The sequence below is a fragment of the Miniopterus schreibersii genome (genome assembly GCF_964146895.1).
Source record: "Miniopterus schreibersii genome assembly, chromosome: 7".
Classification (NCBI taxonomy): Eukaryota; Metazoa; Chordata; class Mammalia; order Chiroptera; family Miniopteridae; genus Miniopterus; species Miniopterus schreibersii.
In genome coordinates, this window is record NC_138108.1 from 6,383,025 (window position 1) to 6,399,271 (window position 16,247).

Genomic DNA, 16,247 nt, shown 5'->3' on the forward strand with positions numbered 1-16,247 from the left:
TTATTCTTCCCTGAACTCAGGGCAGGAAAACAACCAGTGCCCACTGAATGTGGAATAATTGAGCTGAATTGAACATAAATCCCTGCCTTTTGACTCTGGGTTCATCACTCTTATTTTCTATGGAAACAATGAACAATTGATTAGCAAGGGGGTAAAAAATACCATTTATTTGCTTAAGCACACTAACATATTTTCTGAAATAAAAATGCTCAAGAACTATCTGGGGGCTTAAAAGCTAAACTTGAGACTTTAGTCACAGGTGAAATCTAAATATATGAGTCTGACCAAGTAACAAGTTTGATTATTAAATCACAAAAAAGTAAGGGGAGACAAAAGATCACCACTTCCTGTGTCCACAGGCTAGTCGGTGACAGTCCAAATACATGTCCAGACCTGACTGGGGATACCCCAAGCACCAGCCCAACCTGAGAACTCGGGTATTTTTGATCCTAGCTATTGCCTACATCAAAGAAATAAAGTCAAAATCACATAAGCATAGTTATTATTCACTCATTCATTTTTCATTTACTGATTACTTTCTATATGACAGGCCTGGGGACGCAACATCAATAGCCATAGTTACACATTCGGCCAGTGACGAATCAATCTTCAGAGCCACACTGAACATCTTCAGTACTCATTTTCTATTGTTGCTGTTTTAAAAAATCACAAACTTTTAGTGGCTTAAAATATGAACTTATTCTCTTATAGCTCTGAAGGTCCAAAGTCTAAAATGGGTTTCACTGGGAGAAGTCAAGGTGTAGCAAGAACAGCTCTGTCCTGAGTTTCTAGGTTAGAATCCGTTGTCCCGCCGGCCTTTGCTGGCGTCTAGAGACGGCCTGCACTCCCGCCTCATGGCCTGTTTCCGCAGTCACATCACGCTAGCCTCTGCTCTGTTGTGACATCTTCTCTGACCCTGACCTTGACTGTCCTCCCTCTTATCAGGACCTTTTGTAATTACATTGGGCCAAATCAGATATTCCAGGATATCTCTCCAACTCAAAAATATTTAACTTAACCACAGTTGCAAAGGTTTTGGCTTTTTTCATTATACAAGGTAACATATTCATAGGCTCTGGGGATTAGAGAGTGTACATCTTAGGGGGGTGGGGTTATTCTGCCCCCACACCCATCCAATGCGCATCATATACCAGGCACAAGGAAGACCCCAAAAACATTTATAGAAAAGTCCCTGAGCTCTAGAAAAGTCGGGCAGAATGAGAATTGTCTTCATCTCTTGTTGAATATGCAGATTCCTGGGAGCACTGTTGTCAGGATTCTGATCACTTACGCCTAGAGCAGAGCCCATGAACCTGCATTTAACTAGACTCAAAGTGACGTCAAAGCAAAGGGCCCTGAGCCACACCTGACACACAGTGTTCTAGATACTAACAAATGTTACGAGATAGTCCACGTAACTGAGTCTAGTAGATTGGCTAGGCTTAAATCTCCAGGGAGTGTCTTCTTCTGGGAATTTATATGACTGTTTTTTAATATAAACAAGTCTATTCTTAAAGTAATATTAGTTTACCTTTAAGGGCATAGACTAATTTACTTATGGTTGTGAAAATTTTGTTTAAAGCGTAAAAAGACCAACAAACACAAGGCATTCCTTCACTGTATTGCCAGCAGTGATAGATGAGAGCTTACCTTCTTGAAACCAAGTTGGTAGGGTTGAAGGGAAATCCTCTGTAGTGGTTCTAAATTCAAGCACAAGAAAAAAGTTTAATGAGTAATTTGGGTTATATAAACAAAAAATAGGTTTCCCAGGATCATTGCTCTTCCTCACATTTTACTAGTTAAGGGAAGCACACTGTCCTATTACTCAAAATAAGATAAATCAGCAGCTATATGCATTTCTAGCTAATAGGAAAAATAACAAATTAAGTAGGAAACAGATTATAGAATATAGACCATTGTCATCATTTCACGTGTCCTGTTTAATTCTCTCTACTCAAACTCCAATAATAAAAAAAGAGGGAATTAACAAGGCAACTTAGAGCTGTATGCTGCAGGTTTTAGGAGATTCTTCTCAACAACACAGAGACCTCCGAGACATGTTTATGATACCAGTATACTGCTTTGCTGGCAATCACCACTCAGTGAAATAGCTAAGTCTTTTCTTTTTTAAAAATTTATCTTTATTGTTGAAAGTATTACAGATGCCCCCTTTTTTCCCTCCTTAACCCCCTCCAGCCTGCTCCTGACTCCCAGACCCCCGGCCTTCTGTAAAAGTGTTTATATTTAGGTGATGAGATTCCCAGTGGTCTTCTGCTTTTTCTTTCGTCCAGTTCTGCACTGTTTAAGTTTCTCCCTACCAGGATCTACTTTTGCACCATAAAATTAACACAGGTTTAGCTGGAGTGGTAGGTAGACAGATGTGGGCATTTTTGTAAGACTACACCGCCTTGTAGCTCATCTCAACACTGACTCCCAGGAAAAATTACTACAATATAAATAGTCACAGCCACCTCTTAGCAAAGTTCAAAGTAGGAAGTGAGTGACAGAAGCCAGAGAGGAACATCCTGACCGCCTCATCTCTGTGTCATTGCAGGGCCCTCACCACCAGAGCACGGCAAGCTCCTCATCTCCCCGACTCTTCCAAAACCACCCCCAACTCCCAAAGAACTCAGCCTATGTTCTTTCTCCATCTCATCGTTCCCTGTCCTCCAAGTATAAATCCATTTTGTGTTTTGGGACTTAATGTTCAGTCGTCCACTCCCAGGCAAACCCCAACGCCACGGGGTTGAGGGGGGACAAGCATATTTGTCCATGCCTGGCATTTACCTGTGTAACACAGGCCATGTTTTACGGGGGGCAGTGATGTGTGCACACACCTCTACGTACCATGGTGATCATGCCTCAGAAGTTTTCCTAAGAAATAAATGAGGCTCAAGAAAAGATGCAAGGGATCTCCTGTGTTATTTGTTAATATTTTATCTAAAAAGCACACGCAAACACACATTTGTAACTATTCAACAATAATACCTCCTGCACTTTTGAAGACGAAGAATGGTAGCTATCAACTGTGTTAATCATTTAAGAGGCTGTTTTCCCCGCTGTCAACACAGAGTCATGGAAATGGCTATAAAGACGGATTGGAGCAATTATTAAACTTTGCCCCTTCCTGGATTGGATGCACTTTACTCTCTCGTGCTAAGTGCCAGGGCATCAGTGAGAAACGTTGGATGATTATCCAGTGTGTCATTAACCCCTATTTTGCATAATTATTATTCGAGCAGATCAGCATTCTCTGCCATCTGTGCAGCCAGCTCTCCTCTCTAGACCAGAACTTGCGCAGAGCATTGGAAAAGTGCTTCAGCAACAACTAGTAACCATGGCTGACTTCCTTCAAAGGTAGACGGTGCCCAGTTACACATAAAATGTTAAATGAAAACGCTTCTGGGACCTGTCACCTTCAATAAGTTCACAAGGCTTTAATAACTGCCTTCTGTTATCAAGTAGTGCCTGAGAGCAGGTTCTGGAAAAGGAAGGGAGCACATACTTCGCTGGCCTATGTGAAAGCATGAGCCCCACTACCATCATCGCCATCACCGTCAGGCACAGATGGGGACAGGAGTGAGGACCCCAAATCACCTCCATCTTCCTCACCATGGCTTCAGGCCAACCCTGAAAGGCCCCTTCCTTGGACTCTAGCCAACTGTCCCTCATAAGATATCATCATTGGGAGGTAGAAGCGAGCATGGGCGCATCTCTGTGCTCCTGAATGTGCAGATGTCTGTATTTAATGACCAAGATGACAGAGACAGCATCTGTAGGGAAGAAATGGGGCTGGGGGAGATGAAGGGTGCTGCCTTCAAATACAGTCTCACTGGGATTCGAACTTCAGCGTTAGCTTTTGAGGGAACACAACTCAGTCCATGACATATGTCACTACTGTAAACACACAGAGGGGGAGTAGTTTGAACAGAACACATGGTCTTAAGGGAGCCCCAAGGTAGAATCAAAATTAACCTCTAAGGATAAAATTAGGAAGATTTGAAATATAATTTATGTGTCCTATGATATACGGCAACCACTGTACTTGAGACCACACACTCCACAAATTACTAGGTTTACGAATAAATGGAAGGGGAAAAAATCATGTGTTGAGTCATAAAATTCGGACACTGAGAATATATATGTATAGATAGATGATATATATCCTCATATGTACATACAAACACATATGTTTATATGCACATACATATACATATGTGTATATGCATACATATGTGTATGTAAACATTGTCTGTAACATGTAATAAATTAGCCTGATATGTATATATGTGTGTGTGTACAACATATGCATAATCTATATACATCAACAAATGTATAACACAAATAAACTATGATCAATATGAATAACATGTAAACATATAGGTTATATATAAATACATATATATAGTATCTACTCACTCCAACAATATTTATAAGCCACCATGATGTATACCAAAGCCTTGTGATTCATACAAAGCATGTTTTCGATCTATAATCTGAATTCAAATGTTCCTCTTAGAAATGAATTCAAGAGACCAAGATTAGGTAAATTAAAAACAAAAAAACAAACAAAAAACACAACAACAATTTCTTCAAGCTTAGATCTTTTTAGGTTAGCCAATATAGCAAATTAAGCAGATCTGCCTCTTCTCCAAATGCCCATGCCAATGGAACAGAATAAATATTTAATGAATAGGACCACATTTTTAGGTTATCACCTCCCTTTACCTCTGCATCTTACAGATAGAAACAAACACCCTTAAAGGAGATGGTCAGTTCCTCATCTAGCAGTTGACCATGTTTATTTTAAATTTTAAAATGGGCCACCGTGAGCAATGTCCCAAGTCTCTCAGAAAAGAAGAGCAGAAGTCACTGTGCATTGTCATGTCACTGTATTGGCCAGTTCAAGCTGCTGTAACAAAATACCATGCTCCACAGGGCTTAAAGGACAAGATCCAGGTTCACATAGTTCTGGAGGTTGGAGGGCCAAGATCAGACTCCATCATGGTCAGGTTCTGGAGAGGGCTCTCTTCCTGGTCTGCAGACAGCCGGCTTCTTGCTGTGTCTTCACGCTGCAGAGAGAGAGCTCCGGTGTCTCTTCCCCTTCTCGTAAGGCACTAATCCCTGCCTAAGTTCCCCAGCCTCAGGACCTCACTGAAACCTAATTACCTCCCGAAGGCCCCATCTCCAAGTACCATTGCCCTCCTTCTTGAAATGTCCATCTCCAATTACCTCCACTTGTCAAAACCTTACTAATTCTTCAACCCCCCCCCCCCCAAAGTCATGTCTTTCTTGAAGCTATTTCACCCTTTATACCCAGTCCCCACCCAACCATGTGGAGTCCCTCCTGCCGTGACACACATCAAGGCCCTTTGACATCTTTATTAATATTCTCACCTGTTCAAGGTTATTTGTGTGGGACTGGATTGTAAACCACATCAGGACATAATTATCTGTATCTCCTTTACCTCCCCATCCCATGGAAGCCCATAATTAAAGCTGGTTTAATAAACATAGCTCCAAGAATAACACAAGGGAAACTGCTCAGGGTTTATTTTTGCATTTTATTAAGAGATTTTTAGGAGAGCATCTAGAAAGATTCTGTGGCCACAGAAAGGATAAGCCTGTATGGTATAGACAAGGAGACTTAATGCAGAGACAGAAAAAACTTTAAAAAAGGAAACAAAATAGAAATCATTATCACATTTTGCTGAGCTCAAAAATCAATATATTCTCCATCTTTTTTCCTTAGGAGACATTGTATAAAATATCTATGTGACTACCTTAAAAACAGAAAACGTTAGTTAAATTTAGAACCAAGGACAATGCCATAAAGCCCAAGTGACAGGGAGTCAGCATGGAGCAGACAAGTGCATGCAGGGAAGTTTCACCAAGAGAGCAAGTGGACACCCCAGCAGCACCTGCCCAGAGGCCAGCTGGACCGCCTAGCAGCAGCATTGCCTCTGGCAGCAGCACTTCTGCTGACAACAGCCCTTCCCACAGCCACAGCCACAGCCACAGGAGCCACAGCCACAGGAGCGGCGGCAGCAGCAGACCACGGGGACACTGCAGCAGCCCCCACAGCAGCCACGGCAGCCGGGGCAGCAGCCAGAGCAGCAGCCCACCCGGTAGCACCTGCAGGTGGTGCAGCCGCCACAGCCACCACCACAGCCACCACAGCCACCACCGCAGCCACCACAGCCACCACCACAGCCGCCACAGCCACCACCGCAGCCACCGCAGCGACCACCACAGCCACAGCACCCCATGGTGTCAGTAGAGAGGACTCAGGAGAGGTGAGGAGACAGAGTCAGGAGGTGAGGGAGGTCTGAGGCCCCTTCTGCTGGGGGAGCCCTTATATACCCACTCCCCGAGCCAAGCCCAGAACACACAGCGGCTTGTTGTTTATCCCATTTCCCATAATAGACCTCACGAGGCCACTTACGTCCTTCCTTGTTGAAGTCTTGGCCAGGTGATATTGTTAATTTTAACCTTGACTCGACTCTTAAATCTAAATTTGGATTAGAAGACACTTCTGGGAGTTTTGAGCCCATGGGAACCAAGCGTGTGTCTGTGTGTATGTGTGTGTGTGCGTGTGTGTTTTGCCTGAGGGTCTAGAATATTCCTGGCTCATAGTAAGTATTTGATGGATGTCTGTTGAGTTACATAAATGTCTAAATTCTTTTAAAATAATTGTTATTTTTTATAGCCATGAAAGTCTGAATGTAGAGCCAGGTAAAATCCCTGTGTCTCTCTGCACGTGCTTTTAGTCATCACTGGTTAGAAAAAAGATTTTCTCTCTGCTGAGGTTCACTGCCCGCTCCTGAGTTACAGAAATGCTCTTGAAAGAAAAGCCGGTGAAAGAAACAGACCCCCAAAGGGAAGGCTAAATGTCTCCAAGTGTGTCATCATCATATCATATCTCACCATTTAAAAAAACCATGTGCTTTTTCTGTGTCTCAGTTCCTTTGTTCACAACATAAATTGTTTGGTGATTAGAAATTACAAAAACTAACACTTGTGTGATGTCAGATTCTAAAAACACAATTTTGTGCAGCCGGCCCCTGAGCCTGCTGCCTCGAGTGAAGTTTCTGCTTGTTGTTTGTCTGTTAAGTCACCAGGAAAAACAAAGGTGTCATCGGTGGCTGGCCCTGATCCTGCCTCTTGGGTTGAAGACCTGTGGCCAGGCCCAGCTGTCAGCCAGCTGTGGCCCAGGGGGACGTTTATTTGAGATTTATTTGAGATGACTGGTCTCCATGTGGCTGACTCTACCTGACCGCCCTCACCTCCTGCACCAGGCGGCCCGTGGGCGCGGCCAGTAGTTCATAGAGGTAGGTTCTTGCTCAACTGTGTTGAGAATTGAGGCTGCCCAGCTAGTCCATGTACTCCAGACGACACCACAGTCTCTCTTGGGACTGAACTGTGGCTTCTGGATCAGAGATGATGTGGCTGGGTGGGGGCTGCCTTTCCCCCACGATGCTAGTATCCCTGGAGTCACACCTGGCATCTCTCTCAAAGGCTTACCTTTGAAAACCACAGAAGGAAGCCTTAGAGGGGCCCCCTTGATCTACTTTTCATCAAGCAGTAGGCTTGTGGGGGTATCTGGCCCCCCATCTCCATCACCCAGCACCCTGGACAAGCTGCCTGCAGGGGGGACTCACGAACTGTCCAAGAAGGTTCATGTCTGTGACACAGGCAACATTTCAGGCCCCTGGGACAGCTTTTTCCCTACATTTTGTCTATATTTTTGTATTTCTGGACTAAAGCTACAACACACAACTGTTTCGTTTACAATAGAAAACTGAAGGTTTTCCAAGGAGGCTGCTGTGTTAAAAATAGCAGTGTTGCCCAACCGGGCATGGCTCAGCAGTTGAGCATCGACCTGGGATCCAGGCGATCAGGGTTCGATTCCCAGTCAGGGCACATGCCCGGGTTACGGGCTTGATCAATGACTCTCTCATCATTGATGTTTCTATCTCTCTCTCTTCCTCTCCTTTCCTCTCTCTGAAATCAATAAAGATATATTTAAAAAAAAAAAAATAGCAGTGTTATCATAGCAAAGAGACTCAAGAAGGAAGTAAATAAAGGGGCTTGTGAGATTCCTCCATGGAAATCTGGCTAAAGAATAAGGGGAGTTGGCATTTAAGGGCAACCCCAGAAGAAGGGCCGTCAGGCATCTCTTACCTCCTGAGTCTTCCTCCTCACCTCTCCTGAGTCCTCTCTACTGACAACATGGGGTGCTGTGGCTGTGGCTCCTGTGGCTGTGGCTCCTGTGGCTGTGGCTGTGGCTCCTGTGGCTGTGGCTGTGGTAAGGGCTGTTGTCAGCAGAAGTGCTGCTGCCAGAGGCAATGCTGCTGCTAGGTGGGCCAGCTGGCCTCTGGGCAGGTGCTGCTGGGGTGCCCACTTGCTCCCACCACTAAGGCTTCCCTCCACCCGCCTGCTCCCCACTGTCTCCCTATCACTTGAACCTGCAGTAGGAAGCCATTTGCAAGCCAAGAAGAAACCTCTTTCTAGAACTGGACTGTCCTGGCAGTCTGACCTTCAACTTTCAGCCTCCAACACTGCGAGAACAGGACTCCTTGCTAGAGTACCTCGTCCCCTGAAGCCTCAGTGATTCTTCATGTCTTGAGGGTGACAGAAGAAACATCTTATAAAGGTCATCCAGTGGAGAAAGACGGAGACCACCTTGATTACACCCATAGCTCGGTGGCTCCGGTGGCTATAGCACTTTGCAGATGCTGACAGTCCAACTGCCTTTGGGGGAGGCAGGCCTGGCCCCCACCCCAGGCCGTGGTCGTGGCTGTGGGGACCAGACGCCCTCAATCTGTTTCCACCGGCTGCTCCCTGACCAGGTGCCCTGCTGTGTGAGGTGGGGCTCTGTGGTGGGACCTTGTGTTGGGTCTTCCCTTTTCACTTTGGGCAGCTCAAGGCTTCACATCTGAGAAGTATCTAAGCAACAGGAATAAGTAAATTCAAAGGTGTGCACCCCTCCCCACGTAGGAGGAGCAGCCACAACCCTGACCTCAGACCAGAAGGAGCCTCAAGATTGTCTTCTGCAGCATGTGCTCTTCACGTTTGTCCCCACTGTCTGTCTTTCCCATCTCCAAGGTTAACGGACTTCTGGTTTCCCGACTGCTGCGCTGTATCTGTAGTTACTACGCAGCAGCCTTCTAAATGTCTAATAAACTAGACTCAGTCATTGTTAAAATACTGACTCACAAAAGTTTATCATCTCGTGGTTTCCTCTGAGGGAGGAGAGGAGGCAGTGTGAGTAGGAGGAAGGAGGCTCCCCAGATCATTTGAATTTACTGTGAGCACAAACTGCTTCTGGAAGATCTACATTAATTAGTTAACATTAGAGTTTTTAATGTTTTATCTGTTTCTCATCCATACTGTGACCTGAAATGTTTTCTATTTTTTCCCAGAAGACCTTCAGTAAACTGACAATAGCCAAGCACACGTATCAAGTTTGACAAAAATCTTCCTCGGACATCAGAATTCCTGCCATGACTATTCATGCATATCCCTTCTGAGGCAAAATAACTTTGTGGAAATATGGATCTTATCTACAATTCAAATTTGATTTGGGAATGGCGTCTTTTGGGCAAATGGATTTCCTCAGTTGAATTGAAAGCCCTAGGTTAGTCACAAAAGATTAATTCCCCCAGATGTTTAGCCAACTCCAGGTCTACCCACAATAGAAATATTCTCTGCAACAGGAAGACATAATGCCACTCCTTAATTTAGGCCTTTATTTCCACACGACATGGAAACAGATTAGCTTTTGGAGTTGTGAAGCTTTTAGGAGGACTCTGCCATGCCTTTTGCAAAAAATGAATTTCCCAAAGGCGATCACACATCCACATCCACACCACCGCCCTTAGTCTGTATTAAATAAGCATTAAGTAGTCCTGGCCAGTTTGGCTCGGTGGTTAGAACATCTGCCTGAGGACTGAAGGGTCTCAGGTTCACTTCCAGCCAAGGGCACATACCTCAGTTGCAGGATCAATCCCTGGCCCCGGTCGGGGCGCATGCAGGAGGCAACCAATTGATGTCTCTCTCACATCGATGTTTCTCTCTCTCTCTCTCTCCCTTCCACTCTCTCTGGGAAGCAATGGGAAAAATATCCTCAAGTGAGCATTAAAAATAATAATAATAATTAGCATAAGTAGACATAGCTAAGAAGTTCGTCTTTCAAATGTCTCTTGAACACTTGTCAGCCCCCTCTAGCTGTTCTTGAAAGCGGATAGCAGCCCGTTGCCTCGGGCACGGGAAAGCAGTCAGTCCTCTACAATAGCCGTGAGAACGCTAAGTGGTGCTATTTCTTGGGATGGCAATCTAGCAATCTGCACTTTTTTTTAAAAAAAAAAGTCGATGTCTTTCAACTCATAAACTTCGCATCTTGGGCAAAGACATATTGTTTGCAAGGCTATTCAGAGCAGTGTGGTGAAAGACTAGGGAAAACCTAGCTGTCTGCACTGAGGTCAGACGAAAGGCTCTGTCCATGCGGGAAAACCTAGCTGTCTTCACTGAGGTCAGACGAAAGGCTCTGTCTATGCGGGAAAATCTAGCTGTCTGCACTGAGGTCAGACGAAAGGCTCTGTCTATGCGGGAAAACCTAGCTGTCTTCACTGAGGTCAGACGAAAGGCTCTGTCTATGCGGCAGGGCTGCAAGCCATCCAGGAGTGAGCAGGCCTCCGAGCAGCAATGAGGCCTAAGGGATGTCCAGAAAACAAGCGAGAGGAGAGCGTGTACAGATCTTTTGTGTAAACAGAAATTTACCCCCAAAATTACAACATTTAAGGTAGGACCAGTGAGGTGTCACGAGGTGCTATGCGGGGTGCCTACAGGGGAGTAAAAGGGATTAGGGCGATTCCAGGAAGGAAGAAGACCTGGCCTGATGGACACCCTACAGGATCTAGGGACACAGACACCGCCAGGCACCGCAGTGCTCCTGTGATATCACACCTGAGGAGTGCTCGTTCCCCGGGGGCACTTAGCCAGGGAACAGTGCTTGAACAAGGCACACTGTCCCCCCACCCCACCCCAGCAAGGAGCTGCCTGAATTCATGAAAAGAACACGCCTGCCCCAACAGCTCTGTGCTGGCTCGATGAAATAGCTCCCACATTGCTGTGCCCTGACGGGAGCCCGTGTCTGCCTCCAAGGTCGGAGTGGGTGCTTGTTTACCTGTGCGCTCAAGCCAAGGGAGTGGTGACTTGGAGGGAACCTGAAATCCCACACTTTTATCTGAAACGTTCCTGCTCTCACAAAGCTTTTATGAGGGAGCAGTAATAGCAGGGAGACCATTGACAAGGTAAGCTTTACATGTTCGAAACTGAACTTGATCTTCCCACCAAGAACACACCTCCCACACCAAAGTGCTTTTCCCACAGACTCGCCCCTCCCAGGTAAGCTCAGTGAGCAGCCAATCACCCTTTCAGTCACACAGAACAAAGGCAGTGTCGCCAGCTAGAGTCCTGTCCTCTCATGCCCTGCCCTGGATTTTCCAGCAGATCCTGTCGACATTCCCAGAACTCAACCGGCTCCTCACCTGCTCAGGGCCTGGCCCCTTCACCCGCCCGCCCAGCAAGCGCTTCCTCAGGGGGGCGCAGGTCCCATCCCAGCCCCTCCGGCGGTCATTCTCCAGGCGCTGCTCAGAGTAATCCTTTACCCGTAAGGCAGCCCACAATCTTTCCAGACTCGACCCCTCTCCAGGCTGCCCATGTCACTCACAGTCAAAGCACAAGTTTACAATGACCTAAAATGACACATGAAATGCAACCCACCCTGACCCCTAACCCCCCAACCACGCTCACCCCCCCAGTTTACCTTGCTGAAAGTCCGCCTCCCAGTGCCCTCACTGACCTGCCGCCTCACTGGCCCTACCCACTGTCCAGAATGCTCTGTCCCAGGTAACTGGACAGGTTACTCCACCATCATTCCCATTTTTCTATATCCCACCATGCCCAGCAGAGTGTCTGACAGCTGGTGATCTCCAGATCTACACCAAAGTGAATCCATCTATTTTATGTTATCATCTGGCTCCTTTGATGCACATATTATGGGATGCCAGCATTTAGTAACAAGCAATAACACCCGACCCTGCAAGCACTATCACCTGTCATCTTCTGGGGACACCTGCAAAGAGCCTGGGTCAGGCAGGGAGTGCCCATGTCTCCTTGAGTGCTGTGGAACCCTAGCACTCGCAGCCTCCCTCAGGAAGCATCCTTGCCTCTGTTACCTGCTGTGTGTCCCTGCACCAGCCCTTCCTGCACTTTCTCTAAAAGCCACAGTCTGGAGCATCTACTCTCTCAGTGGGAAAGAGAGAGCAAGACCTCAGTGGTGGTCCCATGGTGAAGGGGGCAGGCAAGAACCAGTGGGTGTAAATCACCTTCCATAGCCCCAGGCGGCCTGATGAACCCCACCCCCCACCCCCCACCCCCCGCCCTCTTCTCTCCCTCTCTCCAGCTCTGGTTTTCAACATGGAACAGGTTTAGGTAGAAAATTCTAAGGGACAGTCTATTTTTTTTTTTTAAGTGCACTGCATTCAGAAGGTGGGTTTACCAACATTGGCTCTGCATGTGGTTTCACGCTCAGGGGACTCTGGGATATGTTGTATGACGTCTTTATTTTTATGTTCTTGTTAACTTATGATGGAAAATAAAGAGGATAGTGTTTTCATAACTCACACCTCTTACTAAGAGATTAATTTACTAATAACCACACTAGTATTTTGTAACCATAACTTGCCAAAGAGACAGTTAACTAGTACTATACAGGTGATAGAATAAAAAACTTCATTAAACTGTAATCAGATTTTAAACTGTTAACAGAACCAAACTAAAATGACCAAGACCTAAGTAGATACACATTGCTTTGGGTGTTCAATGTTGCGTCCATTGATCCAACATTCCCAGAATCCTTCTTCTGGCTTAAAAAAGAAAATAGTTGAAGCCACCAAATCTTTACCATGTGTGAAAACCTACTAGAGACAGATTACCCATTAATTACCCCAACCCATCGCAAACAAACATCAGGGTGTCACTTCATAGGTTTGATTGCATCTTTCAGTGAGACACGTTCCAGTAAGAAAAAAAGATGTTGATAAGACTTTTATGCCAATTTGATGTGATTTATTGAGAAAAGAAATGACTTGGGTTTACAGAAAAAGAAAATAGTAACAGAGGTACAGGGATGTAGAAGCTACGGAAAGGGGGAGGGGAATAGCAACAAACATTTCAACAGTAACATTTCAAGAAAGCATAGCATTAAAATCATCCTTCTGTTTTGTTGGGTTCAAACTTCCATGGGTGATGGATGGAGAGGGTTGTGCTAGTCTTTTTCCTTTGGAGGCAGGAACTCATGCATTAAAGGATATGGATTTAGCTCCTCAGCCTGAGAACCAGTCTTGTGTCACCCATGTGACTTTGAAATCATGAAGGACTGGCAGGAAGAGAGAGAATCTCACCAGTGGGAGAGTTACCTGCAGCATCGGCCCAGAGGCCCGGCCTCCTAGCAGCAGCATTGCTTCTTGCAGCAGCACTTCTGCTGACAACAGCACTTCTGCTGACAACAGCCACAGCCACAGGAGCCACAGCCACAGGAGCCACAGCCACAGGAGCCACAGCCACAGGAGCGGCGGCAGCAGCAGACCACGGGGACACTGCAGCAGCCCCCACAGCAGCCACGGCAGCCGGGGCAGCAGCCAGAGCAGCAGCCCACCCGGTAGCACCTGCAGGTGGTGCAGCTGCCACAGCCACCACCACAGCCACCACAGCCACCACCACAGCCACCACAGCCACCACCACAGCCACCGCAGCCACCACCACAGCCACCGCAACCACAGCACCCCATGATGTCAGTAGAGAGGACTCAGGAGAAGTGAGGAGAGAGATTCAGGAGGTGAGGGAGGTCTGATGCCCCTTCCCCTGGGGGAGCCCTTATATACCCACTCGGGATGGGAGGGGGAAGACACATGACCGCTTCCTTGTTGCTGTTTGGCTCAGTTGTCGCGGGAGAACCACCTACTATATTAAATACTTCCCTTTTCTGGAATGTCAGCTAGATTTATTAGAATACTTGTTCATTTCTCTAAGTCAAATGCCCCAAAAATTCAAGTAAGGACCCCTGGGATCCATGGGAAGGGGGTCCTGTCAATAGTCATGGACACATAGGAAGATCCACAATGGCAGACAGATGAAACCAAAGCCAGAAAGGAAAATAAGAAGGCAGATATTCCAGAAAAAAACCAACGACTGTACATGAAAGAAATATGATCGCAGTAGACTATTTTGACTTTATAATGAGCAACATTTATATTGTAATAATTTAGTTACCATCAGTAATGAATTTTACTAAGAATGATTATATAAGTACATTGGGAGTTGTGTGAGAGAGTTAGATCTCCATCTATCATAACAAAAACTAACACTGGCAATCAAGAAATAGCCACATAAAGGAATTAGCAAGAACTATGCTAATTCCCACAGAAACAGCTGGCGACATGCCAATTCAGCCTGGGGGGGGGGGCATAAAATTATTTTAACCATGTAGATATATAATGTTCACTGATATTCAAAAGGATTGACATCGGAAAACATGACCCACATCAGTCTCACATGTTCTGATGTAGGTGGCCCTACACCCAGCCTTAGTGCCTGCTCTAAATCACAGACCAAATAAAGGCACAAAATGATCCATCTGGGACCTCCCAGCACAGAACTTCTTATATGCCAGGGGCTTCGTGCATCTTTATTAACTAATTGAGGTATAATTTCCTTGAAGGTGAGTCTCAGGCAACTATATGGTGTTGAGATAATAGATGGGGAATAGCTTTGGGAATGTAAAGCCCTATAGCTGAGAACACAGTAAAGTCCCGGAGTGGTTATGCGCATGCGGTGGGTCCCTTTGCTCTAGGAAAGCTCGGGACAGAAGCTACGGCAGTGAGCAAAGTCAGTTCCTTCAGTCTCTTAGACACGAGTCATTCCAACTGTACATATGACATCTGGAAACGGTAAAACTAAAGACAGGGATGAGTGGCTGAGGGAGGCACAGGAGAACATGGGCTTTCATGCATGTGATGCTATAACAGTGACGAGCTGTCATTATACATTGATCCACACTCACACAACACCAGCTGTGACCCCTGCTGTAACTACGGACTTCGGGTGATAATGACGGGTCACAACTGTACCGCTCTGGAGCAGGAGGTGGACTGTGGGAGGCTGTGACAAGGGGTGGGGCAGGGGTCTATGGGAACTCTCTCTACTTTAGACATAATTTTGCTGTGAACCTGAAACACCTCTAAAAATATAGTCTACTTTTAAAAATAGGCATGACCTATCTTAAACTAAAGAAACTGAGTCACAGAGGAACAGTGGTTTGGGACAGGAAGACTGTTAGGTTCAAGCAAGACTAAATATTTTAGAAACATGTTGCTTTTCTATAAGAGAAGCTTGAGGAAGAATTAAGTGCTAAAATAGCAAGTCAGTGAGGTCAGAGGTGTTCGGTGAGGAGATACACTCAGGGGCTCGTGAACTTCTCCCAGGGAAGCGGGAGAAACCACAATAAGGAAGTGGCCACGTGCGCTGGGCTCCGCCCTGGAGGGGGTATAAAAGGGCCCCTGAGGCAAAGGGCCTCAGACCTCCCTCACCTCCTGAATCTCTCTCCTCACCTCTCCTGAGTCCTCTCTATTGACATCATGGGGTGCTGTGGCTGTGGTGGCTGTGGTGGTGGCTGTGGTGGCTGCGGTGGTGGCTGTGGTGGCTGTGGTGGTGGCGGTGGTGGCTGTGGTGGTGGCTGTGGCGGCTGCACCACCTGCCGGTGCTACCGGGTGGGCTGCTGCTCGGGCTGCTGCCCCGGCTGCCGTGGCTGCTGTGGGGGCTGCTGCAGTGTCCCCGTGGTCTGCTGCTGCCGCCGCTCCTGTGGCTGTGGCTGTGGCTGTGGCTCCTGTGGCTGTGGCTCCTGTGGCTGCGGCTGTGGGAAGGGCTGTTGCCAGCAGAAGTGCTGCTGCCAGAAGTGCTGCTGCCAGAGGCAATGCTGCTGCTAGGCGGGCTGCCCAGCCTCTAGGGTAAGAGGTGCCTGTGGCTTCGCTCACAGCGCCTGGTAAGACTTTCCTCCCACCCCACCTGCTTCCTCCTGTCCTGTGTTCTCCACGCTTTGGAATTGCTCATTCTGTCCCCTGCACTCTGAAGGTAGAAGGCTGGTTGTTTTCCTACATCCTGGTATCATGATGACATCAATGTCT

At 46.6% G+C, this 16,247-nt stretch overlaps 2 protein-coding genes and 2 pseudogenes across 4 annotated transcripts in view; 1 reads left to right on the forward strand and 3 right to left on the reverse strand.

Moving 5' to 3' along the window:
- The window catches only part of LOC308559772 (uncharacterized protein), a gene marked incomplete at both ends in the record, with an annotated part of 19,945 nt that continues 3,698 nt past the window's right edge, over positions 1-16,247 (reverse strand). The window contains 2 exons of the mRNA XM_081142861.1: positions 1-117; positions 1,651-1,700. Of these exons, the coding sequence (XP_080998987.1) occupies positions 1-117; positions 1,651-1,700 (167 nt within the window). The remainder of the gene's footprint in view (positions 118-1,650; positions 1,701-16,247) is intronic.
- LOC308559444 (small cysteine and glycine repeat-containing protein 6-like) lies at positions 5,946-6,269 on the reverse strand (the record flags this gene model as incomplete). The annotated part of the gene is made up of 1 exon (XM_081142190.1): positions 5,946-6,269. The coding sequence occupies one exon, from the start codon at positions 6,267-6,269 to the stop codon at positions 5,946-5,948; it is 324 nt and encodes a 107-aa protein (XP_080998316.1).
- Positions 13,514-13,855, reverse strand: LOC308559443 (small cysteine and glycine repeat-containing protein 10 pseudogene; annotated as a pseudogene). Its single transcript has one exon. The product of its transcript is annotated as a small cysteine and glycine repeat-containing protein 10 pseudogene (transcript).
- On the forward strand, positions 15,702-16,049 carry LOC308559442 (small cysteine and glycine repeat-containing protein 9 pseudogene; annotated as a pseudogene). The gene has a single exon. The product of its transcript is annotated as a small cysteine and glycine repeat-containing protein 9 pseudogene (transcript).